At 37.3% G+C, this 27,535-nt stretch overlaps 2 protein-coding genes and 1 pseudogene across 2 annotated transcripts; 1 reads left to right on the top strand and 2 right to left on the bottom strand.

The window, feature by feature from the left end:
• Positions 1-1,398: 1,398 nt before the first annotated feature.
• Positions 1,399-3,261, top strand: LOC150029449 (uncharacterized). The gene has a single exon (XM_090301980.1). The coding sequence runs from the start codon at positions 1,399-1,401 to the stop codon at positions 3,259-3,261; it is 1,863 nt and encodes a 620-aa protein (XP_090158106.1).
• Positions 3,262-10,001: 6,740 nt separating this feature from the next.
• LOC137817467 (uncharacterized) lies at positions 10,002-27,087 on the bottom strand. The gene is made up of 16 exons (XM_090303543.1): positions 26,956-27,087; positions 24,871-24,915; positions 24,523-24,563; positions 24,331-24,412; positions 20,890-20,934; positions 20,454-20,510; positions 14,658-14,717; positions 14,442-14,569; positions 13,746-14,013; positions 13,588-13,654; positions 12,850-12,920; positions 12,690-12,779; positions 11,953-12,061; positions 11,464-11,555; positions 10,802-10,907; positions 10,002-10,339 (listed from the first exon to the last, which is right to left on the bottom strand). Exons 1-16 carry the CDS (start codon positions 27,079-27,081, stop codon positions 10,227-10,229), a joined length of 1,500 nt encoding a protein of 499 aa, XP_090159669.1. The 5' UTR covers positions 27,082-27,087; the 3' UTR covers positions 10,002-10,226.
• Positions 16,974-18,305, bottom strand: LOC150029448 (uncharacterized; annotated as a pseudogene).
• Positions 27,088-27,535: the final 448 nt, after the last annotated feature.

Here is a 27,535-nt window from a genome sequence, read left to right as displayed (position 1 = left end):
AAGATTAACTTATACAAACTTAAAAATTAATTAAATAAACCATGAGAGCTTTTTAGGTATAATTTAAAGTAATATAATTTTAAGTAAAAAAATTACTTCTATAATTTTTAAAATTTTAATCTTTCAACTATTTCTGTCTAAATAACATTTTATCATAAAATATTTTGATCTTTTTTATGAAGATAAGGTACCCGTTTCATTAAAAATAAATTATCATCTAAATATTCAAAATATTTTATGCTCGTGAAGGTTGCAAACAAATAATAGGTGAGTCATTTGTTCCATGTTCTCAATAAAATATTTGTGCCAGGTTCTTTAAAATTAATAAACCAAGTCTCTTTCATCACTGTACTAGTAGCCTAAAACCGAGAACTATATGCCGAGAACTACATGTTCAATGAACAAAGTGTTAAACAAAAACTACATGCCGAGAACTATATGCCGAGAACTACATGTTCAATGAACAAAGTGTTAAACAAAAACCGAAAGGTCTGGACCGAAACCTAAAAGGATAATATAAGGAACTTGCACAAGGGGGTGTAAAAATAATAAAAAGGTGTGGGAAGAAAGTCCAAAAGTACTGTAGAAGGCCCATCAACGAAACCCTATAAATAGGAAGTCAACACAAGAAAAAGGTAAGCTTAGTTTTATCTGAAAAAACCATTACATTGTCTCTGACTTTGGCATCGGAGCAACTTGCAGGTACATCCCCCCACTCGTGAGGAACATCAACCGAAAGGAATAGCCGAAAGAAGCAGCCGAGAGGAACACAAGCAGTCCAGCCCAATAGCAAACCGAGAGTATAGCCCGAAATCAGAAGATCAAGAAGGAGGCCATCTTATCGTTTCGGTTCGAGTGTTCTTGGTCCCTTTTTTGTAAGAACATTTTGGCGCCCACCGTGGGGCCCGAGAACTAGTCAGAAGGAAAAGTAGAAGGCAAGATGAGCCAAGAGGGGGAACAGAGTGGAGATCGTGAAGATAATGCTAACATACCAATGACAATGTTGGTTCAACTAGAAAAAGAATTTGAGGCCCTAAAGAAGAGTAACGAAGAAGAGTTAAGTATCTTGAGAGCCGAAAATGCACGCATGAGGAGAAAAATACATGAAGACACGGTTTTGAATACATCCTTCGGAACCGTTCAACTAGGAACACCAGTGAACGAAAGGCTTTACCGCAACGAAAGTTCCCAAACCAAAAAAAAATGGCTTGAGAACTCTGGGGTCTCGGCAGGAACATCTTCTAGAAAACATCCGTTTTATGATGTTATAGTTGATACCCCGTTGCCCGCAATTGGAGGAATTTGACCATTGACAAATATGATGGGAGCATCGATCCCGATGAGCACATCGCAATATATACCACTCAAATTAGCTTGTACACATGGAATGATGCTATCATGTGCAGAGTGTTTCCTACGACTCTGAAGGGGGCAGCGCTGAGCTGGTTCACACGCCTCCCACCTTTGAGTATAGATTGTTTTGATACGCTGATAGAGAAGTTTGGCGCTCAGTTTGCAACTAGTCGTCCTCACCATTTAACATCAATTGCTTTGGTAAACATAAGACAGGAGAACGGAGAGTCCTTAAGGATGTTCATGGAACGTTTCGGGAGAGTTGCCCTAGGAATCCGAAATCTCAGCCCCGAAGTCACCATGCACCATATGATAACAACATTAAAACCGGGGCCGTTTGCTGACAGCTTGTGCAAGAAACCTGCGACTAGCTTAGACGAATTGAGACAACGAGCGTCAAAGTTCATGCAAATGGAAGAACTGAGAGAGTTTCGGAATCACGTGAGGATTGATGGAAGTGAAAGAAAACAAACAGAGAAAGAAAGTAGACCTATGGTTAGAAGAGCCAGGGAAGAATTCAGAAGCCGGAGATTCCAGCAATACACACCCTTGAATACGAACAGAGCAAGGGTCTTACAAGAAGCCATGTCCACAGAAATTATACCACCACCTAGGAAAGCACGAACACCGGAAAATGCCGACCGTACCAAACATTGTGAGTATCATAAAAATCATGGCCATCATACAGAGGAATGTATCAGATTAAAAGACAGAATAGAGGAGTTGGTTCAAGCAGGGCAATTAAAACGCTTTGTTCAAGGAGGAAACGTAAGACTGAGGATGAGCCCGGGGAGAAGGGTGCAAGGGATAGAAGCAGGAGAAAGAAGGGTAGAGAGAGTCGAAAGAGAAAAAAGAATAGATAAAAAAGATGGCAGAAGAAGTGGGAGATCAGAAGAACGAAACAACAGAGTTTACCAAAACACACAACCAATGAGAAGAAGCAGGGAACGAAGTTTGGGAAGACCCGTCAGGGGGTTTATAAATACTATTTCTGGTGGTTTCTCTGGAAAGGAGTCGTCATCAGCAAGAAAACAACATTGGAGAAGCATCAGGACCATCAATCACATCTTCAAAAAAAGAACTTTGCCACCAATGCTTTTTACAGACGAGGATTTTCAAGACATTGATCCTGACCATGACGATCCCATGGTAATAACAGTCGAAATAGCCGAATACGCCATCATGAAAACCTTGGTCGATCAAGGGAGCTCAGTGGATATTCTGTTTTGGGATACTTTCAAAAGATTACATCTAAAAGAAGAAGACATTGTACCTTTCCGAGAACAAATCATCGGGTTTTCAGACGAAAGAGTTAGTACGAAAGGATATATTGACCTGATGACTACCTTTGGAAGAGGAACTAAGACCAAAAAGATCAAGATCAGATATTTGGTGGTAGATGCTTCCACGTCCTATAATGTGTTGTTAGGACGATCTTCTTTGAATGAGTTGGGAGCAATAGTCTCAACCCCGCATTTAGCAATGAAATTCCCAACCGAAAAGGGGGAGATCGCGACTGTTTATGTTAACCAAAGGGATGCTCGAGAATGTTATGCAATAGGTTTGAAGATGAACCTGAAAGAACACACAGATACCGAAAGAATGGTGGCGATGGCAGATCTAGATCCGAGAATCAATGATGAAAGACTAGAACCAAAAGAAGAGACTACGGCTGTAATACTCGGACAGGACGAGAAGCAATGCACTTATATAAGTGGCAGCCTACCCGAAGACTTGTTACACAAACTCATCACATTGTTACGTACTAACAAAGACTTATTTGCCTGGACGCCATCTGATATACCTGGAATTGATCCGAGGATAATTTGTCATAAATTTGCCGAGAAGCGAAACCGGTATCTCAGAAACGAAGAAAGTTGGGGGAGGAAAGACGACAAGCAGCAATAGCAGAGACCGAGAAGCTAATGCAGGCTGGTTTCATCCGGGAAGCTCAATACACAACATGGTTGTCCAATGTGGTACTCGTAAAAAAACCGACCGGAAGGTGGAGAATGTGTACAGACTATACGGACCTTAATAAGGCTTGTCCGAAAGATACATATCCATTACCCAACATAGACCGATTGGTGGATGGAGCGTCGGGACAGGAGATGATGAGTTTTCTCGATGCATACTCAGGGTATAACCAAATACAAATGTATGGCCCGGACGTGTCAAAAACAGCTTTCACCACAGATACAACGAATTATTGTTACAAAGTCATGCCTTTCGGTTTGAAAAATGCCGGGGCAACGTATCAAAGACTGATGGATAAGGTGTTCACAAATCAAATCGGAAGAATCATTGAAATATATGTGGACGATATGGTTGTGAAATCAAGCGAAGTGGAGAAACATTTAGAAAATCTTGAAGAGGTGTTTTCACGCATAAGAGAGTACAATCTACGCCTCAATCCAGAAAAATGCGTGTTTGGCGTCAAAGGTGGAAAATTTCTGGGTTTTATGCTAACCAACAGAGGCATTGAAGCCAATCCTGACAAATGTGAAGCAATTATGCAAATGGGAAGACCAAAAAATTTAAAAGAGGTCCAAAGATTAGTGGGGAAACTAAACTCATTGTCAAGGTTCTTACCAGTCCTAGCCGAAAAAACCAAACCAATAGTAAATTTGTTAAAGAAATCTGAAACCTTCGAGTGGAATGACCACTGCGAGCAAGCTTTCTCTCAAATCAAAAGCATGGTGGCACAACCACCAATCCTGGTCAAGCCTGATTGTACCCAACCCATCATAGTCTACCTCGCAACTTCCAATCAAGCCATAGGAGCGGCGTTAATCCAAGAAACTCCAGATCAAAAACCAATATACTTTGTAAGTAGATCCCTCCAGAGTGCTGAAACCCGATATCCCAAGGTGGAAAAAATTTCCTTAACTCTGGTATACGCCGCACGACGTCTTCGGCCATACTTTCAGAATCATCAGATAATTGTGAGGACGGATTATCCAATATCAAAAATCTTAAGAAAACCGGAGCTGGCCGGCAGAATGGTCACATGGTCCATGGAACTTTCAGAATATGGGATTCGGTATGAACCAAGAGGACCAATCAAAGCCCAATCCCTTGTGGATTTCATCATCCATATGCCGACAACAGTGCAGCAGGAGCGATGGATGTTGTATGTAGACGGCGCGTCAAGCAAAAAAGGAAGCGGGGCAGGAATAGTCCTTGAAGGACCAGACAACTTCCAAGTTGAGATGGCATTGCGGTTCGAGTTCAGGACATCTAACAACCAAGCCGAATACGAAGCTCTTATTGCCGGACTACTACTGGCAAGGGACATGGAAGTTGAAAATATCATTTGTAAAAGTGATTCCCAGCTTTCCGTGGGACAAGTACGAGGAGACTATCAGGTAAAAGACCCCTTACTGATGCAATATTATCATAAGGTATTAAATATCATGCAATGCTTCAATCAAGCTGAAATAAATTATATTCCGAGAGAGCTAAACATGAAAGCCGACTCCTTATCCAAACTAGCAAGTCAACAGCGGCCACTCCAACACAACTCCGTCATACAACAAACTCTTAGTCACCCATCGGTCGGCGTAGAGAAATGTTCCAATATTACCATCGCTAAGGACGAGTGGATAAAGACATACACCGAAGCCATAAAGAATCAGGAACAAGGTATTCAATTAGATACGAAAATATCCAAAAGATTAGCTAGTTTTGTATTAATTGGAGATCAGCTTTACAAGCGTGGCCATTCAACACCTCTGTTAAAATGTCTCTCCAAGGAGCAGGCCCAATATGTGGTAAAAGAGCTTCACGAAGGAGTATGTGGGTTACATTGTGGAGCTCGAACAATGGCAACCAAAGTATGCAGAGCCGGATATTATTGGCCAACACTCCGAGAAGACTGTGAGATTTATGTTAAAACATGCAGAAAATGTCAAGAGTTTGGAAGTTTAAATCATATACCGGCACAGGAGTTACAAGGAATTTTTTCTCCATGGCCGTTTGCAAAATGGGGTATTGATATCCTCGGCCCATTTCCACTTGGCCGCGGACAAACCAAATTCATGATAGTCGCTATAGATTATTTTACCAAGTGGATAGAAGCGGAAGCACTGACTACGATAACAGCTCAACAAGTCCAAACATTCATTTGGAAAAATATAATCTGTCGATTCGGAATCCCACACACCATAATAACCGATAATGGCCGGCAATTCATTGATAAAAAACTTATGGAATTTTATGCAGATTTGGGAATCAAGTCAACCCGCACCTCCGTTGAACACCCACAGAAAAATGGACAGGCAGAGGCCGCTAACAAAGTTATCCTAGGACAATTGAAAAAAAGGTTAGGAGACGCCAAGGGTTTGTGGGCAGAAAAATTACCAGAAATATTATGGGCATATCGGTGCACGCCACAAACCTCAACTGGCGAAACACCCTTCAACCTCACCTATGGAACGGATGCAATGCTGCCTATAGAAGTAACCGAGCCAACATTACGAAGCCAAATAGAAGACTGGAACATAAACAATGAATGTTTAAGAACCGACCTAGATCTCATTGAAGAACTTAGAGAGCGGGCGAAAATAAAAGAGGCAGCAGTAAAAAGAAGAGCAATGAAAAGGTTCAATGCGAAAGTAAAATTCAGGAATTTTAAGGAGGGGGATTTAGTATGGAGAATGCGCACTAATGCCCGAAAAGATCCGCGACATGGAAAATTGGCGTCTAACTGGGAAGGTCCATTCAGAATACTCGAAAATTTGCACAATGGAGCATACAGATTGGAAACTTTAGAAGAAAAAATAGTACCAAGCACATGGAATACAAGTCATTTAAAGTTTTATTTTAGTTGAATTTGCAGATGTACAAATAAGACTGTATATATATCTATCCATCCAAGGAGAAGCATTATCCATTATTAATGTGTTGTTTCTTTACATAACTTTCGGTCTTGGATGATTTCACAAGCCCACCCGAACAGACACATATTCATCAAACTTTCGGTCTTGGATGATTTCACTCTAAGTGAAAGCCCACCCGAAAAGAAATATATTCATCAAATTTTCGGTCTTGGATGATTTCACTCTAAGTGAAAGACGACCCAAAAAGAAATATATTCATCAAATTTTCGGTCTTGGATGATTTCACTCTAAGTGAAAGCCCACCCGAAAAGAAATATATTCATCAAATTTTTGGTCTTGGATGATTTCACTCTAAGTGAAAGCCCACCCGAAAAGACATATATTCCTCAAACTTTCGGTCTTGGATGATTTCACTCTAAGTGAAAGCCCACCCGAAAAGAAATATATTCATCAAACTCTCGGTCTCGAATGATTTCACCCGAATTTTCGTTATGCATCCACCATTCATGATATTTTACAAAATCGTGACAATTACGTAGCATACGATCAATAATACAAAATCGTGACAATTGATAATCCAACCAACTATATGTATTAAAGTTCTCAAAAAAGACATTACATTTAGCAAAACGAATCTACTTTCGGCATGGATTACCATATCAAAAAGTATCCATACATGGATTCATAGTTCAAAATAAATCTACTTTCGACAGATAAACCCACGCCCATCTAGCTCTCAATATTCACATCTTCAGCATCAGTGTCTGGGATTTCGTTAGCCGGCACCAATTCACCCTTGTAAAAATCCTTTTTAACATCAAAGTTGCCTTCGTCAAGTGGAATATTGTAAAAATATTTTGCTTGCTGAAGTGCTTTCTCAAAACCAAGTTGATGTTGTTCAAATGTAGCGCTTTCGGCTTCAAAAACGTTGGTCCTCAGCTGGCTTATCTCTTCATCCATTTCTTTGATGGCTTTCTTGTCGGCTTCGTTTGTAGACGATAACGCTAACACCTTCTCATTCAGCAGTTGATTCTCTTTACGTAGTTGAGCGTTTTCTTCATTAGACTTCAAGTTTTCATTCTTCAACTCAACGTTTTCTTTTTTAAACTCTTCCTTTGCAACTTCTTGTTCACCTTTCTGTTTCTTCATCTCTTCTAGTTGCTCGAACAAAGAGCTTGCTTTCTCCTTATATTCAGCAAGGTCAGTCTTCAACTTTTCAAATTCAGATAAAGCCACACTATTTACATTTTTCTCCTTCAACATTTTTCCAAGCAACAAACTTCTACTTGACAATTCAATAACGGAATCAGCTAATGAGGCAGCATCCATACTTTTCAACATATTATAAGATGATTCGTCAAAAGAAGTTTGGATAAACTTTGCATACTTAGTTGACGCACAAAAAATGGTTTCGGGCAGCGGTTCAGACGACACATTCTCAACGCGACGATGACGCCGAGAAGAAGAGTGCGATCTCTTGTTGCTTCTATCTCGTTTCTTTGATTTTTTCGAAGGCCCGACAACCTCCACATTGTGTGCAACTTCAACCACTTCAATAGGCGCAATACGCCCCGCTTCTTCCATTTCAACAACAGGGTTTACCACATTTTCACGCCGAGGGGTCACATCACCTACTTTGTTCAGAAGCTTCGAAAAATAAGACCGAGCTTTTGGATTTGTGCTTCCCATCAAAGCTGGAAATCAATAAAAAACTTAGCAAAGTTAAAAAACACATCCTATAAAACAAGAAAATGAAGAACAACCACCTACCAATAAGATCTTCTTGTGGATGGGACGAAGTATACAATTTTAGCAAGGCGCGAGTGGGAATTTGGTGCGAGAGGTGACTGAAAACTTCAATAACATACCAGTCGGCCGCCCCCATTGAGTGAAAAGATATTGAATTGAACTTAACGGGATCCCTTGTCCAGTAAAGAGGAAATTTTGGAGACTCTCCATTGAAAAAATATTCTTTCCCTATCGGCTCTACCAGAATTTTGAAAAAACCTCCCTTAAATTCCTTATATGATGACGTAAAAGGTTTAAGGAAGCAAACGTTGGATTTGCTAATAAGAGAAAGCCACCCTGATCGTTTACCAGGCCGAGAACAATAATAATACAAGAACGAAGCAGGACTAGGAGAAAGCGACAGTAATTTACACAAAATACTAAAAGCTTGCATGGCAGCCCACCCGTTAGGGTGAAGCTGAGTAGGGGCAACATTAAGAAAATTAAGTACGCCTATTTGAAAGTTATTCAAAGGCAATCGAATGTGAAGGTCTCTAAAAAAGCAAGCATAAAAATAGAAAAACTCATAGCTATCATCTTCTCGGCCATGGCAAACGTTATCAGCATCTCCAACACGCCGAAAAGAAATAATATCGTTCTCAATATCAGAATAATATATCTGAGAATGAGAAAGAAAATTACGCAGTTCCATAGCAGAACGATACTTCGAAAAATATTCCCGAACTCTAGGGTTAACCCACTGATAACCTGGACGAAGGTTTTTCCGAGCCGACATCAAATCAGTTTCTTGAGAAACATCAACAGTAGGGGCTGCATTAGAGTCATTCATGCAAGAAGGGGTAGCAGATGAAGACTTTGAGTCTGGATGATCCTCTGCCCGAACCACTCGCCCAGTTGATTCCCCACCCGCGCTCGAACAATCATCACTAGCAGAAAGGCTTGAAAGAGACATTACCTTTGCCAAAATCAACTGATGATGGAAAATGAGCTTCTGGCTTAAAAAAGCGAAAGGTTTCACAATCATAAAAAGGTTCAAAGGGGAACCTATTTATAACCCACGAGAACCCTAGAATTTGAAACGTTCTGATCAACAAAATTATTCAAAAATATTTGATCTAACGGTTCAGATAGGCATCTCGTGTCAAATCACATACTTTCAGAAAAGTGCATTACGAAAACCAAGGCATTAAATACCACATCAAATCAAAACTCAACAATTATATTTTATCAAGACAACAAATACTTTCAATATAAATAAATTATTTTTGTCTCGGGGGCCAGTGTACTAGTAGCCTAAAACCGAGAACTATATGCCGAGAACTACATGTTCAATGAACAAAGTGTTAAACAAAAACTACATGCCGAGAACTATATGCCGAGAACTACATGTTCAATGAACAAAGTGTTAAACAAAAACCGAAAGGTCTGGACCGAAACCTAAAAGGATAATATAAGGAACTTGCACAAGGGGGTGTAAAAATAATAAAAAGGTGTGGGAAGAAAGTCCAAAAGTACTGTAGAAGGCCCATCAACGAAACCCTATAAATAGGAAGTCAACACAAGAAAAAGGTAAGCTTAGTTTTATCTGAAAAAACCATTACATTGTCTCTGACTTTGGCATCGGAGCAACTTGCAGGTACATCCCCCCACTCGTGAGGAACATCAACCGAAAGGAATAGCCGAAAGAAGCAGCCGAGAGGAACACAAGCAGTCCAGCCCAATAGCAAACCGAGAGTATAGCCCGAAATCAGAAGATCAAGAAGGAGGCCATCTTATCGTTTCGGTTCGAGTGTTCTTGGTCCCTTTTTTGTAAGAACAATCACCTTTGAGAATACTCGTTGATAATTAATTTACTGTTTTTCCTTATCTTCCTTTTCTTATTACTAACCATGAATATTTTCAATATCCTACCAATCCTTAATCGAAATACTTTGTTGATACTAATATTCACATTCACTGATAACAACCTTTGATAATTATCGCCGCTGTGCTAAAAAGGGGAAAGAAGAAAAAAATTGCTCTAAGAAATAAAATCAGATGGCCACAAAACCAGAAAAATAAAAATAAAAAGCAATTAACTTACTAACTCACGAAGTTACATTTTTCAGACAACTATTCTAACGGATGATACAAGTTAATGGGCTTACATTAAAATATATCAATAAGCCAATGAAATGAGGCTCAAGACAACAGACTTTTCCATTCTCTCGATGATATCAAACTATCACAAAAATACTTCCATTTGTTTTGGTTGGGATGTGAGGAGAGGAAATTACATGATCTTCACTCAGTTTTAGAAGTATTGGTTGGTGCATCACCAACTTCGGCAGAAGAGGTGTCCATATCATTCAGACCTAATTCTTCATTTTGTTCCCATGACCTCTCGTAGTCCTCAACTGGAGAAATACCAATTGCAAAACAGAAAACCACAAAACATGAATATATTTACATGAAAAACTATGCACCATATTTAAACACAGCATTAAACAATCAGAATCATATTTACACATACAGCACATTAGACCGATTCATCACAAATCCAATTATGCAGGCTACTCAGGGCACACTGTAAAGCAAAAGGTTGAAACACGAGTCCCAACAAGGGGAAATGTCTGAAATAAACCTACTTCTGTTTGTTTGTTTATTTACATGATGGTCTATACTGGACTCGGGATCCCCAGCAACTCCGATAGTTGAATCGAATAAGATATTTTAAGGAACAAAAAATTGATGTTTCAACTTTCCATATGTATAGAAAAAGAATTGGCATCATGGAAATGGAATTCAGAATTTCAACTCAGAAAATGTGAACTTTATCTGCTCAAAGTATAGCTTGATGTCTGAGTTGGAAATCTTACAAGCTAATTGATTGTCCTCTTTCAGATCATCAGTTGCAGGTGCTACAAAAGAATTGGCTAATGCATCATCAAGAATTAGAGTCCAAGGTTCTTCCAAGCTAAGAAGCTGCATACAATGAAAGAATGCAGATAAAAAAAGTGGGATCCAAGACCTTGAACCAATAAGTTTAAATAGGTTAAGTCAAATCAAAGCCTTCAAATTCAAAGACACAAAGACCGATGCAGTCTATTAGTTGCTGGTATTAAAGAGGCATAATGTAGCCCAAAAGTAGCATGGAATATGACCACAGGTCTTTGTTGCTCAAAGTGACCCTTCTTGTTACAATGCATTTGGTTAAAATTCCGTGAACCCTATTCTCTTTGTCGTCCATTTCTTTTTTACTAAATTTTTCAAAGTGAGGTGTCGAAAGAGGTACAAAACGGGACAACATATCCTCCTAAAAGAGAACAAGAAATAAAGACAAGATTATTTTAGAAATACAAAAGAATATACAATGCCTGAAGTTATGTATTGCTCCTCTTCCCTCTTTTCCCAGTCAGCCACAAAACATTGTGTAAAGAATAAATATAAAAAATTGCAATAATAACCTGATAAATAGAATTATATAGTAAACATATATGGAGAAATTTAAACCAACTCTCATAAAATAGTCACGTATTACCTTGTTTAGCCTTGCTTTAAAGTCTATCCACTTGCTTCTACTATTTTCATCAAGACTGTCTCCAAAAGTAAAGCCATGGACCCTCTCAAGGCCTGTACATACAAATCACATAAAATTATATTCTACATTGATACATTCTAGCAAAAATAAATAGATTATATTAAAAATTAAATCACACCACGGGATCAGGAACATCATAAACATGACAAAAGAGAACAGTTTAAACTCCACCCATCCAAAACAGATACAAATTTGGCATTTAGAAGACTTTTAAAACATATTTGAGATAGATTATTTGGAATGAAAGAAATAAATAATGATGCTCAAGTGGTTGAAAATTGAAAGATCTATTGAAAAAAAAAATGTTTTCATCATTTTGTTACAATTGAAGCTGAACAAAGTGTATGGGTACTACGATGTCCTTTCCTTCCTCCTGTCTCATTAGGATGCTGCCTATATAGTTTGTGTGACTGATAGAAGGATACTTACTTTCACTAATTCTTGTAATTAAACCTTCAACAGTTGTAACTATTCCTCCAAGGGTTCCGCTTGCCAGCTCCAAGTCAACTTCCGGAACTTTTACACTTGCAGTATCAGACTAATCAAACCAAACTACTCAGTCAATAGATATAAAATGTATAGATCTCAGATTGCATAAAATAATGTTTAAATGGTCAGGCCTATATGGGTACCATCAGGACATATTTCACAGGTTAACTTAGCAAGACTGTGTGTGTATCATTACAACTTTTGATATATCATTGAAAACAGTACATGTTGGTGTTAACGTTTCTAGGTTATCTCTTGATGAAAAAATCATTTCAGGCTTCTAAAAACCCCAAAATGCGAATTTGATTCCTTAAAATGCTATAGCTTCATGCAAGGGAGATGTCAAAATAAATTGCAAAACTTTAAAGTGGCACTGAAAGAGTACTCATGATTAGTTTTTATCCTTAGTTACTTTACACTTTCTGCAAAACAGGTTTGGAAGCTTACATTTTTCCCTACATTTGAGTAGCTCAATAACCAAAGTCCAAACTACCTTCTTTTCTAATGAGATTTCTTTTACTGATCCCAATTTGTAGTAATTACATACTAGAAACAAGAAAAAATATATGCTCTCTAAATGCAAGGATAAACTACAAGATCCATGATTCATCACTAAACATATACAAATTAAGAAACTGATGGGTTGAAATTAGTTAAGATCACAAAGAATTACAGACCTTTATTACATCACGGCTCAGGTCATTGACATTTTTCACAGAAAGAGTAATTATTTTTCCTTTTTCAGGAATTCGTCCACCAGGTTTCAACTGCAAGATGGAAAATTAATGTTTATTCCAGCCCTAAAAAGACAGAGCTACACTCAAGAAATCAGCATACCTCAGAGTTGCGGTAGCCACAAGCATCACATGTGGATGCCATAATAATTACTTCTTGGAAGTAAGGAATATCTGTCCATTGTTAAGATCAACAGCTTGTGGAAGAAATGCCGGAAATTGCTAAGCAATAATATAGAATATAAAATTGGCACATGGCATATTTTGAAGAGTATGACCGTTATCAAGCAAGCAAATAAATATTATCTAGTTTTTACCCTATCAGCAATCAGAATACATGCAACACTGTAGACAGATGTTTCATTTGAAATTAATGTTGTGTAGCTAGCATAAATCCATAGTCAAGTTTCTGAAATTTGAAAGTAGATCATGTTCAGGATTTTTAATAGAACACATGGTTATCCAAAAACTATTCAGCACCAAGTAGATGACACTAAGCTTCAAGTTTCAACTGAAATACATGAAACATAGAATCACAACGGAAGTTGAAATAAAGAAAAACTATCCCCTATTTTATGTAATTTCACTTTTTGCAGATCAAAAAGGTGCTAAAGCTCCAAATTTCAACTGAAATACAAACATGGAATAAAAAAAAATAAGCCCCAATAGTTTATATAATTTTATTTTACCCCACAAAGCTATGTACTCTTGCATACACAATATAAATCTTCTTTAACCTAATAAATTTTACATCGAGCTTAAAATGACAGAATCCTTCTAAAGAAATGTAACATAATCAAACAATATCCCAAGGGAAGTATGAAAAGTGCTAAGAGGATACTGGTGACAAACATTCGAGTCTCACAACTAGCAGCACAGGCACCACAAGTAGAAGGGAAAGTCATCACCTGTCAAAAAAAGGCAGCAACTTGACATTGAATAAACAAACACATAAGGCCAAAGCTCAGTACACAGAACTATATAGTTCAGCAATTGTACCTCTTCTGGTGCAGTATATCGAAACAAGGCTTCAGCAATTTCTGCACTGTTACTCTGTGCAATGGCACGATGGCCAGCTGTTGCCCCTACTGATCCATGTGGTTCTCTCCTCACTTGATCAGTAGTCACAGCTTCTCCGCCTCCCGGGGCATCAACATGAGTTCCTTCAGCCTGTGCAGAATCAACAAGGTATCCCAATGATGCTTGCTGCTCAGGAGTTCTCTCATAAAACTTGATCGTCAACGATGGATCAGATGATGGTGCAAACCTATTCAATGTGTTCTGCATTTACTTAAAATAGTACTAGCTAAAACATTGGACTAATATTACCAAGTACCAAATGAAGGTACAAGTTTGCCTCACCAACAAATACATGTTTGTCTTGACCAATTTAAAATAAGTTAAAAGGTACAATATGGTGTGATTCATAAAAGAATGTATCCAATCCAAAGTCAAGCACAAGCACAATGTGACTAAATTTTAGCCCATACAGAGATCAACACTTTACATACTAAACCACACTCCACTCTTGAGCAACAAATCCAGGAGGTTGCTAATTCATATGCTATCACTGAATACCTTTTGTCATTTACTTGTGTGTGAGGATACCTTAGCCTCTATTGTTATAATCTCTTCTCTAATAAAAATACTTTTACTCATTTAAAAAAAATACTTCTACAAGGTATAATCTCTTACGGGTTTTCAATAAAGCTGTTTCCGACAGGATCATCAAGAATAAATGTGATGCATGATTCTCCTGTTGCACAGGCTCGCAGTTTCACCAAGAACTGATCAATTGCTCCAGCTGTCTCCGGAGCCACTTTCTAGAGGGTAGAAAGCATAACATTAATTAAGTTATTTAAAGAAGAATGCATGCATCAAATAAAAATATAGCGCAGAAACAAATAGTACTTTGCGTTCCTCTTGAAGGGCTTGAAGTTCATCAGTTGCTCTCATAAGTATCCCTTCCACCTATAATTACACAACAAAAGATATTGTTGAATCATTTGATTACAAATTTTCAACTGTTCAATGTTCATGAATTTTCACAAAAGAAAGTTAAGAGTTCTCTGATGCCCACGATTTACATTCCTTGTTGTTAGTAGGATATTAAATGTACTAGTAGAAGCTTCATGTTAGTAGGATATTAATGTACTACTAGAAGTTGTTAGAAGTTGTAGAAGATTCTAGATATCTCTTTGTAATAATTACTCTAGGGTTAAAGTTTTCTATATATAAAGGTTGATGTCTTGTTTCAATTAATATAATTGAATAAAAATCTTCTTTCATTCATATTATTTCATTTAAGTTAGTATTAGAGCTCACAATGTTGGGGCCTATTTCTACGACCTTTCACTGTCACTGAAGTTTTTTGTGTTAATGTTTCATTATACTTACAAGGGAGACTAAGAAATTCTTACTATTTATCTTATCACGGCAACTCTACTAAGTAATGATGATCTTCCTTCATCCTCTTCAATTGACAATGGAATGCCTGCATTACATGCTGAAATTGAACGTTTAAAATCTCTCATGGAGTCTATCAGTAAGCCACCTTGTGGTACTTGCTTCGTAACCATGACTGGTAAGAACTCTAATTCCTCTTTTGATGTTTCTTAAAATTTATGCAAGGACTCTTGAGTTCTAGACTTTGGTGCGACAGACCATATGACACCTCACTCATCTCTTTTAATGTCATGTGTTTCTTTTCCTGGTAATTACATTACTCTTGCCAATGGGACTCGTATCCCAATAGTTGGACATGGTAATATTTATCTTATGTTTCTAACTATCCGACTCTTCTTCAATATTATCCAATGGGGCATATCCCCCGTCTTCCCCTTCAGAGAAACTCTAGTCAAAGTTAAGTAATTATTCAAACTCAAAATCAAAGCTATCATGCAATTCATTCCCAACCCCGATTTGAATCTTCCCTTTGCCCCTCCTTGTTGGGGATGGAGTTGCAGCTAGACCTTTCTTAGAAGCATGAGAAGATCCAATGACAATACCACAACCACTTGATGGTTGCTTTCTTTTACTGGTTACTTGTCTTGTGTAAATTATTAGTTCTCCAACATCTAAAGCTTCATAAGCAGTTGCCTAATTTAGAGTGGAATCATCATCAAAAACCAACTCATTTCCCCCCTCTTCATTATCATTATCATCATCATCATCTACTTGCCCCACTAACCACTCATCAATGTTATCGATATTGAATAACGGATCATATCGGAGACCCCATAAATCCTTTATAAAGTTATAACAGAAACCATAACGGGTTATGGCGGAAGGTGTTGTGGCGGAGATAAAAAAATGTATTGTGGATTGCAATAAGTATAATGTTTTAAATGGGTCAAAAATGGGCCCAAAAAAAACTAATTTTAGGTAGGTTTTGAACTCTTAATTAGGTTTAACAACTCATGTAGCCGCAACACATTCAAATTTTATTTGAATAATTAAGGTTTTATTAGTTAACCGTTGGAATGGGCCAAAGGCCCAAACTTAATTTAAGTAGGTTTTGAACTCTTAATTAGGTTAAATAACTGATGCAGCTGCAGCACATTCAAATTTTATTTTAATAATGAGGATTTTAGGGTTTTATTAGTTAAAAGTTGGAATGGGCCAAAGGCCCAAACTTATTAGGGTTTTTTCAAAATTAGGTTTAGGTGTTTTATCTTCTTCATGCGTCGAAGGTCCCTTCTTCATTTTTTGCTATCGTCGCAGCGTGCGCTGCCGCTGTTACTTTCGTGGTCGTTGTCACAGTGTTTTTCTCTGCCTTTTACGATATTTCCGTTTTTCGTTAGCTTTCTGAGATGCCAAAAGCGACCTCCAAGGGAAAACCGCATCACCACCGCCTTGTTGTGGCGGTGGTCGGAAAATCCGCCACCGTCTTCCGCCATGGCGCCGCCATAACCGAAAAGTGATAACAATGACACTCATTGCACTCATCCATGCCATTGAATACAATAGGGTCTATTTTATCTCTAATATTGTATCTTTGAGCAAGTTGTTGGTTACGTAAACCAAATCATGCAACGTTTTGTACAGCCTATTCCTTTTTTTCAATGAATCTACAAGTATAATGTGAATTAATTTATTTCTACATTCTACAAAATAATAATGAAATGAGTCATGTTATGAGAAATAATTATTACTTCCTCAAATAAACTCCAATTGCGCTCACATTCCGATGAACTACATATCAAACTTAAAATCGTAATTGCTAGCTTTTATAAGTTGGGAGCTACGTGCCCATAATTCTTCCACCATTGAGCTATAAAAGTAAAAAAACTTAGAATGTAACCATTATATGATATAATTTACATCTTAACCCAATTTAGATAGCGTTTAATTGTCTCACCTGGGGTTGTGGTCTTCCTTGATTCTTTGGCAGAGAACACTTCAACTTTTATAAAGAGGCAAGTCAAATAAATTTTTTTGTGCACATCTTTACTTGGCACCAACCTCTTAATGCAAGCATACAATCCATTTGTATCTTCCAAATCATATTCCATTTTTGGGTTAGGACAATAGAACTTTGGATTCAAAAAGTGACCAATTGCATGCAAGGGGCAACGAAATTGGCATGTCCATCTATTATCAATGATTGTAAATACATCCTTGTATTTACTTTCGTGGTTATTGAATGACTTCATTATTGTTTCCTTGACTTTCTCCATTGCTTCATATTTATAACGCATAGTTGCTTTTCTCTCTCTATCAATCAAACAAAGTACATGAAGAAGAGGAGTCATGACTTTGGCAGTAAATATAACATGATTCCGAAATGAAGGCATAAGAACAATTTGTGTAGGTTCTTTACCCTTAGCTTCCTTAGACAGCTTGTTCTTGCTCCATTCATTTCAAGTGAAAATCTTTCTCAAATTTCCCTTCTTTTGATACAACTTTTGTAATGATAAATAAGAGGTAGAAAACCTTGTAATTGCATGTCTTACCAATTCCCTCTTATTTGTAAATTATCTCAATAAACTCAAGGAACTACAAAGGAATTTTTCCAATGTCTTCAAGCATCAAATCTATACAATAGGCAGCACAAGGAGTCCAATAAAGATTATGTCTTTTTTCTTCCAATAATTTACCAACCAAGACATAATTAATACCATTATCTATGATAACTTCAACCACATTTTCTTCTAAAAATCTCCTCCAAAAGGGCATCAAGCATCTCGGAGAGTTTTTCTCCTGTCTTCACAAATTTAGAATCATCAATCGACTTGGCAAACATTGTCCCTACAAGAGAGCTCACCAAAAAGTTAATCAAACATCGTTGCTTCCAATCAATCCATGCATCTGACATGATAGAACAACCATGCTTAGTCCAGTGCAATTTATGATCTTTCAACAATTCTTCAGTGTACTCAATTTCCTTATTGAGGAGTGGAACTCTAATCTCATGGTAGGTAGGAGCTGGCAAATTAGGTCCATAAGCACCTATAGCAGCAATCATATCTTGAAAACTCTTCAATCTTACAAGATTAAATGACAAGCTTGCTTGATACCAAAATTGAGCAATATATTTATGCCTTTAAGAAGATGATGAACATGAGAAACAAATCTTGAAAAGAAAAGATTGCTACTCAGTTTGAAATGAAGGATCTAGGAAATTAAAGTACTTCCTTGGGATAGAAGTAGCTTACTCAATGTTGTTAAAATCATGATCTAGATCGTAAGATTGTACGATCTTGCAATTTTTTAGAAGAAATCGTGTCGGATCGCACGGTGGATCACTACCTAAATGGATCGGAGCGATCTAACGAGTCGGTAGCCGGATCAAAGAATCAAGGAGTCACGGCTCAGCCTATTGAAAAAAAAACTCTGAAAATGATGTCCGAGAATAACCCTAATATCAAACTCGCACCTCCGTTACCGCGCCTCTCTGCCACTCACCCCTCCATCACGCGCTCCTCCGTTGTTCACCTCTCCGTTGTCGCACCTCTTCGTCGTTGCGCCTCTCCCTCTCCCCACTGCCTTTTATATAGGCATGTTTTGTTCCTTCTTTATTTTCCCTTTCTTCTACTCCCTTGCCTTGTTAAAGGCACCATTGTTTACTAATATAAACACAAACCTAATGTGGAAGCAAGGCACAACAGTTTACTAATATAAAGACCTAACGTAGACAGATTATTTGTATTAAATATTTATTAATTTATTAATTATTTTATGCATTAATCTTGCGAATTATACTATATATGTCTAATTATTTTATATATTCAATATTATTTTTCATATTCACATTATTTTTCATATACCACTAACCCTTTATGGGTCGAGTTACAAAATTTTATCTCTTTTCCGATCCTCTTTCTATCCTCGAGTTTAACAACATTGAGCTTACTCGAAGAAAGGGATCTTTGTCTCCCAAAGAAAGTATGCTCTTAATCTTCTAAAATAAACAAGTAAGATTGATTGCAAGACCACTAGAGTTCCTATAGAACAAAGCCGTAAATTATAAATGATGAAGGCAGAACTACTGTGAATAAAGGTCAATATTAAAGACTTGTGGGGAAGCTCATTTACTTAGGTCACACTAGACCTGACATAGCCTATGTTGTAAGTGTAGTTAGTCAGTTTATGCCTAATCCAAGTGAGAGACATTTACAAGTTGTGAATAGAATCCCTCAATATTTGAAGACAATCCAGGAAGGGGATTATTGTTCAAAAGGAATGGAAAATTAAGAATGGAAGTGTATACTAATGTAAATTTTGAAGGGTGTCACAAATAGGAAATCCACCTTAGGATATTGCATGTTTTTTGCTAGAAATTTGGTGAGTAGAAGTAAGAAACAAAATGTTGTTGCAAGGTCTACTGTAGAGGCTAAATTCTGAGTTATGGCACAAGGGGAATGTGAATTATTATGGTTGAGAATTATTCTAAAAGATCTTAAAGTGGCATGTGAAGAGTATATGATTCTTTATTGTGATAATAAGTCAGCTATTAGCATTGCTCACAATCCAATTCAGCATGATAGGACCAAACATATAGAGATAGATCGACACTTTCTTAAAGAGAAACTAGATAGTGGCCTTATCATTACATCTTATGTGCCATCTTGTTAGCATACTTGTTTACAAAAGGTCTTCCCACTTAACAATTTCATGATCTCACATGCAAACTGGGAATGATAGATATCCATTCGCCAGCTTAAGGGGGAGTGTTGTTAGTAGGATATAAATGTACTACTAGAAGTTGTTAGAAGCTATAGAAGATTCTAGAGATCTCTTTGTAATAATTACTTTAGGGTTATAGTTCTCTATATATAGAAGTTGATGTACTGTTTCAATTAATTTAATTGAATAAAAATCTTCCTGGCTACTAAATAAAGGGTGCATATAGAAATTGCCAAACCTATGATATGATCAAGAGTCGAACCAAAAGCTTAAAAAATCTACACTAAATCAAACAAAAAAAAAAGACAAAAAGGATAGCAATCTCTTCTTTTTAATTCAACAATTGTTTCGACCAAACAGAAAGGACACTGACATGTTTACTCACTAGATGATTATACACATGCGGAGTAAATTTAGCCATCTTAAATAGAAATACAATGTTGAGACTCGAGATTTTCACTGACAAATGAAATAATGGGTAACCCCCTGCCCTACCCAGAAAAAAAAATTGAACAAGCAAACTTGTCATTGCCAGGAATGGGAAACAACAAAGTAAATTGAAATATGTATTAGAAGTACCGTTGACAAACTACCACGTTGAGCCTCTGGTGGAATCTCAAAATCCAGTTCAGGTATCTGCACAATCATATACATATAAGGTTGCCTTTTGAATAAATTTATTACAAAGCAGACTATAAATTTTGAATAATAGAACCAGATTAGTCATTAAAATTTATAAGCAACATCTTAAATTACTTCTTTCATAAAAATATCTATCTTTCTAACTATCTATGTAAACAAATAGACATACAGATAAATAGGTATGTAGGTATGTAGGTATGTAGGTAGATAATATCAGCTCAACTAAGACTATGTGGCTTAGCCCTAGACTTCAAAGAGACAAGAACCAAGGTGTTAATGAACTAAAGAATTTTGAAGATTACAATCTAAATAGGAAATAGGGTACACAGGTTTATATAAATATGAAGAAAATAAACAAAACAAATTTGAGTACCTTAATGGTAGCAGATTCTGATTTAACCACTTGACGATTTAGCATCTACATTCATTAAACTTGTTAGACACTTGTATAAACAAATCATCATAACGGCAAACCACAAAGACAAGTTTACAAATCAAAATAAGATAATCCCAAATAATCATACATTCACCATAACAAGTATTAGAGATAATATTTTATTTCTTAATTATTTGATGTAGTTTAAACTTATTTAGTAGAAATGTATTATTGACAACCCGAGATGCTTTAGTTTTGTAGTTGACTGTATTGTTTTATTGCCAAGTTTTTGTTTTAACAATTGTTTTATTATGGAGTTCAAATGTATAATTACTATGTTATTTATTGTTAATATTTTTTATGGTAAGTAAACTCTTACAAGTTTGAGTCAAGTTTACAAAAGCCTTCACAAGTTTCTATGAACTCTCAAGTTTTACAATCTTGATTGCATGCATTTTGCTTCAAATAGTTTTATATCATTACATGATAGATGTCCTTTACAATGCTAAACTCAATATTCTACCTAGGATAAGGAGATTAAAAACTCGTAAATTGGGGATCTTAACTTGGATGGTAAGATCCTATGGTTTTACATAAAATGCAAAACTATACATATATAGTGCATATGCATAAGAATATCATAAACAAAGAAAATAACCTCCAAAATCACTACATTAAAACAAAATTAGATTTAAAAGTTATAACTATAGTAAGTCAGGTATCCAAATAGTATAATCAGAAATGTGAGAAAGAAATTCTTAATTCTATTTGTTTATTAGTTGACTAGAAAATTATGTTGTTGAACTATCTTAGTATTTAGGTTTAGGATTTAACCTAACCACACAATTTTCCAAGTTTTATGCGGGATTTATACTTACCCACTCACCTACCATAATGAAGGTGCACGTGGCTGCAAATTATGGTGGGCAAGGATTGTCCTTAATTATATGCATTTGAACCAACACCCCCTATGCCAAGGACTATAAGTCTGGAATTGGTCAATGTAGGTGACCCAACAATTGATTTAGGATTGCCTTTGTTACCATCATAGAGTTTGAGCATAGGGTCAAGCTCAATCCCACAAAATTAACTTCTATGGTAAGGATTACTAAACTGAAAATGTTGCTACAGCCAAAGGAAGGTGCAATAATAAAAGTTATAGGTGGCAATACTCTAAGGCAACAATGGAATGACAAAGAAAAGGTTGAACAGTCCAAGATGGAGAAGATCACGAATGGATTGGGAAGGGCTTCATAAATAAGAAGAAAGGGATTTTCCAGGGTGTGTTCAACTCATAGCATAGTATGATCCTACATGGTAAATATTGACTTCAACAACAATGGTCTTCTAGCTAAACATGGATGCAAAAGTATGAAAAACCATCCTTCAAACTAGGTCATTGTTAGGTTCCTAGACAGAAAAACCAGAATTCCCTCCCAAACACAGCAAGAAGAAAGAAAACTCTGTTTTATTACAATGCAGAACAGAACACCCAAAAGGGTTACAAAGGAGAATAGCTCCTTTCACACAGGTTTAATCCTCCTTTCACACAGGTTTAATCCTGTCAACTTCTTACAACAATTCAGATATCCCCTCCCCCACAGCAGGTTGGTCTTTATTTAAAGACCCCCTCACCACAACTAACTAACCCAACAACTAACTAACCCGCTTAACCCTTATTTTCAAATTTCCTTCTATGATACACCCTCCAAGTGCTGTCTTTATTTTCCTGCCTAACATTACTCATTTCTGACAAAACAACCTTGTCCTCAAGGTTGAAATCAGGTCACTGCTCCTTGATGTTCTTTTTTCCAAATCTTCCTCAATCTGTCCCCACCCAGAATGATTCACCTCTGTAGGGTCTCCCTCATCTTCTGCAAAAATGATAACCCTCAAATTCTTTTCAGGGCAGCGATGTCCGGGACCGTACGCCCCTCCACAATGGAAACATCTTCCCTCTTCCCTTCTTCTCACATATTCGGGATAGGGAAGGGTCCTGGACCCCCTGTTTCTGGATCCTTCTCCTGGCCGAAACTCTCTATTGGAAGAAGAAGACTCATTCCTTGCTGTGCTAGTCAAACTAGACGAGACTGGCCCACTATTCCCCTTATGCAAATTTGTGTGGCATGTTATCCCGGTGCTTCCTTGATAATGCAGAAAAGACGCATTATTCCTATGCCCAAAACTGCTAATTTTTTCTTCCCTGAAGGACTCCTCAACATCCAGCGCAATCTCCATGGCTTTCATCAATTCTTTGGGGTCATGCGGTCTGATTTGATTACGAATCTTGGACTGTAATCCAGCAAAAAAATACCCCAGCAGCTGTTCCTCCCCTGTCTGTGGTGCTTGTGACACTAACATCTCAAAATCTTGAATGTATTCATCAATTCTTCCATTCTGTTTGATCTTCGCCAGCTTCTCAAAAACAGAACTTCTCTCCTTTCCCCCAAACCTCCTATTCAGCGCCATGGAAAACTCTTCCCAAGAAGGATTCTTGGAGTTCTTTCTCCAAAAACTGAACCAAGGACTGGCGCTTCCCTCCATACTGATGAAGGCCAGTTTTAATCTTTCCCCTGCTATCACATTCTGCACCTCAAAGAATTTTTCAGCTCTGGCCAGCCAACCCATTGGGTCCTCGCCCTCAAACCCCGGTAACTCCACTCTCCTACCCCACGACTTCATCTCTCCTTCCTTCATCTTTTCCCATTGGCTATCCTGCCTTGATGGTTCCTCCACTCTTTCCTCACCATTCACCGAACTCTCTCCCCCTTCCGACCTTCTATCTCCTTTCTTGAGATCCCGCAACATTTCTTTGATTTCTTTTAACTCCAGCATGCCTTCTTTCAACCCCAGAATTTCTGCTTTTATTTCAGAATTCCATTTCAATTGTTCGCTGGTAAATTTCTCTACTGCTGCCATCCTCTGTTCCATCTTTTCTTCCTCACTCTCTGTTTTTTCAGATCCGGCAGGTCGGACCAACTGTTAGGTTCCTAGACAGAAAAACCAGAATTCCCTCCCAAACACAGCAAGAAGAAAGAAAACTCTGTTTTATTACAATGCAGAACAGAACACCCAAAAGGGTTACAAAGGAGAATAGCTCCTTTCACACAGGTTTAATCCTGTCAACTTCTTACAACAATTCAGATATCCCCTCCCCCACAGCAGGTTGGTCTTTATTTAAAGACCCCCTCACCACAACTAACTAACCCGCTTAACCTTTATTTTTAAATTTCCTTATATGATACACCCTCCAAGTGCTGTCTTTATTTTCCTGCCTAACAGTCAGTCACTAGTGTCAAGAACCTCAGCATGGATGTTAACTGAATGGGAAGAAGATAGCTAATAGAGGCATTGGAGTACCTAGGCGCCATATATGTTTTCTTATGTTATATAAAATAATCATTTGGGGATGGGGAATTGAAATTTGAACAAACCAACCTTTTGCTCGCCTGATGGAATCTTCAAAGTGTAACAACAACCACGTGGTTGAATTTCACCAGCAAACTGTACTTCATTGTTCCTAACAGATAAAATCAATAATTATAAAAGAAAGAAAAATTAAGAGGAAGATCAAAGGAACTAATTATGTTCAACGCACACGGAGAGGGCATAGACTAAAGGGCCGTTTACCTCTCACCACAATGTGGACATTCAAAAGCTGATAACAAAATCTGCAGGAAAGGTAAATGTGACAATGAGTTATATTTCAGAAAACTAATGGACAGACAAAACAAAAGAAACAGCAGATAAAAATAATATGTATTACGATCCATTATGTAATTTGTGAATCAATAATGCTAATTCATTTAATTGAAATATGTAACAAATAACATCAGGGAGAAAAGTGAATGAGGCCTAAACATAAGGAAAGACAGAAATAAAGATGAAATTTAACTACATATATGATATATCCCAATACCTACTAACAGTAACCACTTGCCAATCACAAGAGCAAATGGAGCAATAGACAAGACATACCTTTCTGAAGTGGGGAATTAAAGTCAATAAAAATCTTGTAATCCCCTGACAAACATGACAGAAATTCAAGTCAGATGATAAAATTTAAATATTTTGGATGAAGATACAATATTAAGACTTAGGGTGAATTTGACTCATTTGTTGAGCGATAAAAAATTGTTTCCTTGATTTTTAACATGGCCCTGGATAGAACAACACAAAAGACGAAACACACAAAAAATGTAAATATTCATTACTCAATTACTCGGGTAATAATGTTGCTTGTAAATAAATTAGTACCATGACATTATTGCTCCTTTATCCTAACTATTCGATTAGTACTCTAACAAAAAAATAAATTATTATTTCTTCAAAAAAAAAAGTTGAACTAAACGCAGGCAACTTCTACTTCCATGCACAAGACCACCCAAAGTCAGATATACCCTTCAACTAGATCTCATTAATACCGATAAAGAATAACCATCAACGCCTGCTCACCTCCAAAATGCTTGTGCAGCGCATCAACCCTGGTGCTAAGTGCTAACTATTCTACATGTGCAGTGCACCAACCTAATACAAAGACAATAAGTGCTACCAATTCAACATGTGCAGTGCATTGGCCATATACAATAAACAAACAAAAAAATTTGATTGTGCCCTGTACAAACCTAATGTAAAAGTGCAGTGCATCAACCTGATGAATAGACAAAAACAAAATTTTTGCTTGTGCCAACTGCAAACCAATTCTGCAGATGGAGTTTGTCGACCCGATACAATAGACAAAACAAAAAAGTTTTGCCTGCACTAATACGAACCAATACTACATGTGTAGTGCATCAAACCGATGCAATAGACAAAACCAAAAAGTTTTGTTTGTGCCGAATGTAAACCTATTCTACATGTGCAGTGCATTGATCCAACAGAATAGAGAAAGCAAAATGTTTAGGTAGTGAGTGCTAACGTATTCTAGGAGTGCAGTGCATCATCTAATTGTAACAGACAACAGTTTTGTTAGTGCCAAGTGCTAGCCTATTCCACTTGTGCAGTGTACCGACCCTGATACAATAGACAAAACAAAAAGATTTCCTTGTGACTTGGTTGCTTGGGCAAAGTGCTAACTATTCGTTTTGTCCAATCCTTCAATATGAACAAAACGTATCCTTAGTTCCCAACTCATACACGCAAACAATTTAATTAAGAGCTTAATTAAGTTCCCATTACATGAAACTTAACATCATAAATTTGATTATTATAATAAACTAGAAAATGGCTTATATTGATAAATTTCTCCTAAAAACTTATGCAAAACAAATAGTACTATTACAAGTCACATTCACAAACTTGAGCGAAATAAAAACTATATGACCTGAGTTCAAGGAGTTGTGAGTTCAAGGAGTTGTGAGTTCAAGGAGTTGTGAGTTCAAAGAGTTGTGAGTTCAAAGAGTTGTGAGTTCAAAGCGGTGTTCACTACCACCCCCACAATCCCCAAACCCCAACTAAACGCATTGATGGATAAAGTAAACACACCACCGGCTCATAAATTAAACGCATCGAAGCAGGAGGAGGCAAAAACAAGGTGCGTTGTTTAGAACATGACAAAGTTCACCAACTAATTCAGAGAGAAGGGAAAAGGGCAAAAAAATGGTGTATTGAATACAAATTAAACGCAGTGAAGCGGGGAAAGAAAAAAAAAACAAGGTGCATTGTTTAAACTTCGCCAACGTTCACCGATTAAATACGAGGGAAGAGAAAAAAAAAGTAAAAGAAATCGAGCATTGTTCATAGACTATTAAAAGCAATGACGCAGAGAAGAAGAAAAAACACATGAGCATGGCATAAACATCTAACGTTCACCCGATAAATTACGAGGGACGGAAAAAAAGGAGTAAAAGTAATCGAGTATTGAATACAACTTGAACGCATTGATGCAGCGGAAGAAGAAAACAAAGCGCTAACTTCGCAACGTCCACCGAAAGAAGAAAAAAATAGTAAAAGAATGGAGAATTGAATCCCTAAATTAACCACGCCAAAGGTGCGCGAAAAAGTAGAAAGTGAATTCATTGAAAAGCCAAAGGAAAAGGTGGCGGAGAATGGGGAGAAGCTTACGTTTTCACCACATCGCATGCAAAGACTTTCGAGGCTGTAGAGAGGAGCATCACCGTCATCGGCTGAAACGGCCTCCACTACCGATCCTACATCCACGATTTGGTCGCTTTTCGCATTCCCTTCCATTACTCAATTCAACAAGTTTTACTGTGAGAACCTTCAATTTCAACCAGAGTGACTACAGTTCCTGAACCGATGCAAAAGAAGTAGAATGCTGATTTCTATTAGCCTGTTTTGTGTTGGGGAAGACGCTGGAAGAAACTAGGGTACACGTCATCGGGTAAAGTTATTCTGGTCGGGTCATTGTATGGGTCCATTGCCCAAGTACTTGTTGGATTCAAAAAATCGAATTTACGCGGTTGACATTTAAACTGTTGGATGAGTTTTATTCAATCTAATGTGTTTAAAATAAATTGCATTTTACCTTGCAGGTTACTACGATGAATGTTTAATTTTATTTAATAAAAAAAAAACAAGTTATGTTTTAGCATTAGTTTTTGTACTGGGCCGACCGAAAGCAATGTGGCCGATCGAAAGAATGCAATGTGTACTGGGCCGACCGAAAGCAATGTATACCGGG

This window comes from Phaseolus vulgaris, chromosome 1, assembly GCF_051622355.1.
Source record: "Phaseolus vulgaris cultivar YP4 chromosome 1, ASM5162235v1, whole genome shotgun sequence".
Taxonomy (NCBI): Eukaryota; Viridiplantae; Streptophyta; class Magnoliopsida; order Fabales; family Fabaceae; genus Phaseolus; species Phaseolus vulgaris.
This window is presented reverse-complemented; position numbering and strand designations above follow the sequence as displayed.

Bases quoted from the DNA above. Each gene is read 5' to 3' on its own strand.
- LOC137817467 (XM_090303543.1), bottom strand. From the start codon at position 27,081: ATGGAAGGGAATGCGAAAAGCGACCAAATCGTGGATGTAGGATCGGTA. The intron at 12,062-12,689 runs GTCTGTAATTCT...TGGTTTGATTAG, and splicing joins TGAGCCGTGATGTAATAAAG to TCTGATACTGCAAGTGTAAA. The intron at 10,908-11,463 runs GTAATACGTGAC...CATTGTATGCAG, and splicing joins TTAAAGCAAGGCTAAACAAG to CTTCTTAGCTTGGAAGAACC.
- LOC150029449 (XM_090301980.1), top strand. From the start codon at position 1,399: ATGTGCAGAGTGTTTCCTACGACTCTGAAGGGGGCAGCGCTGAGCTGG.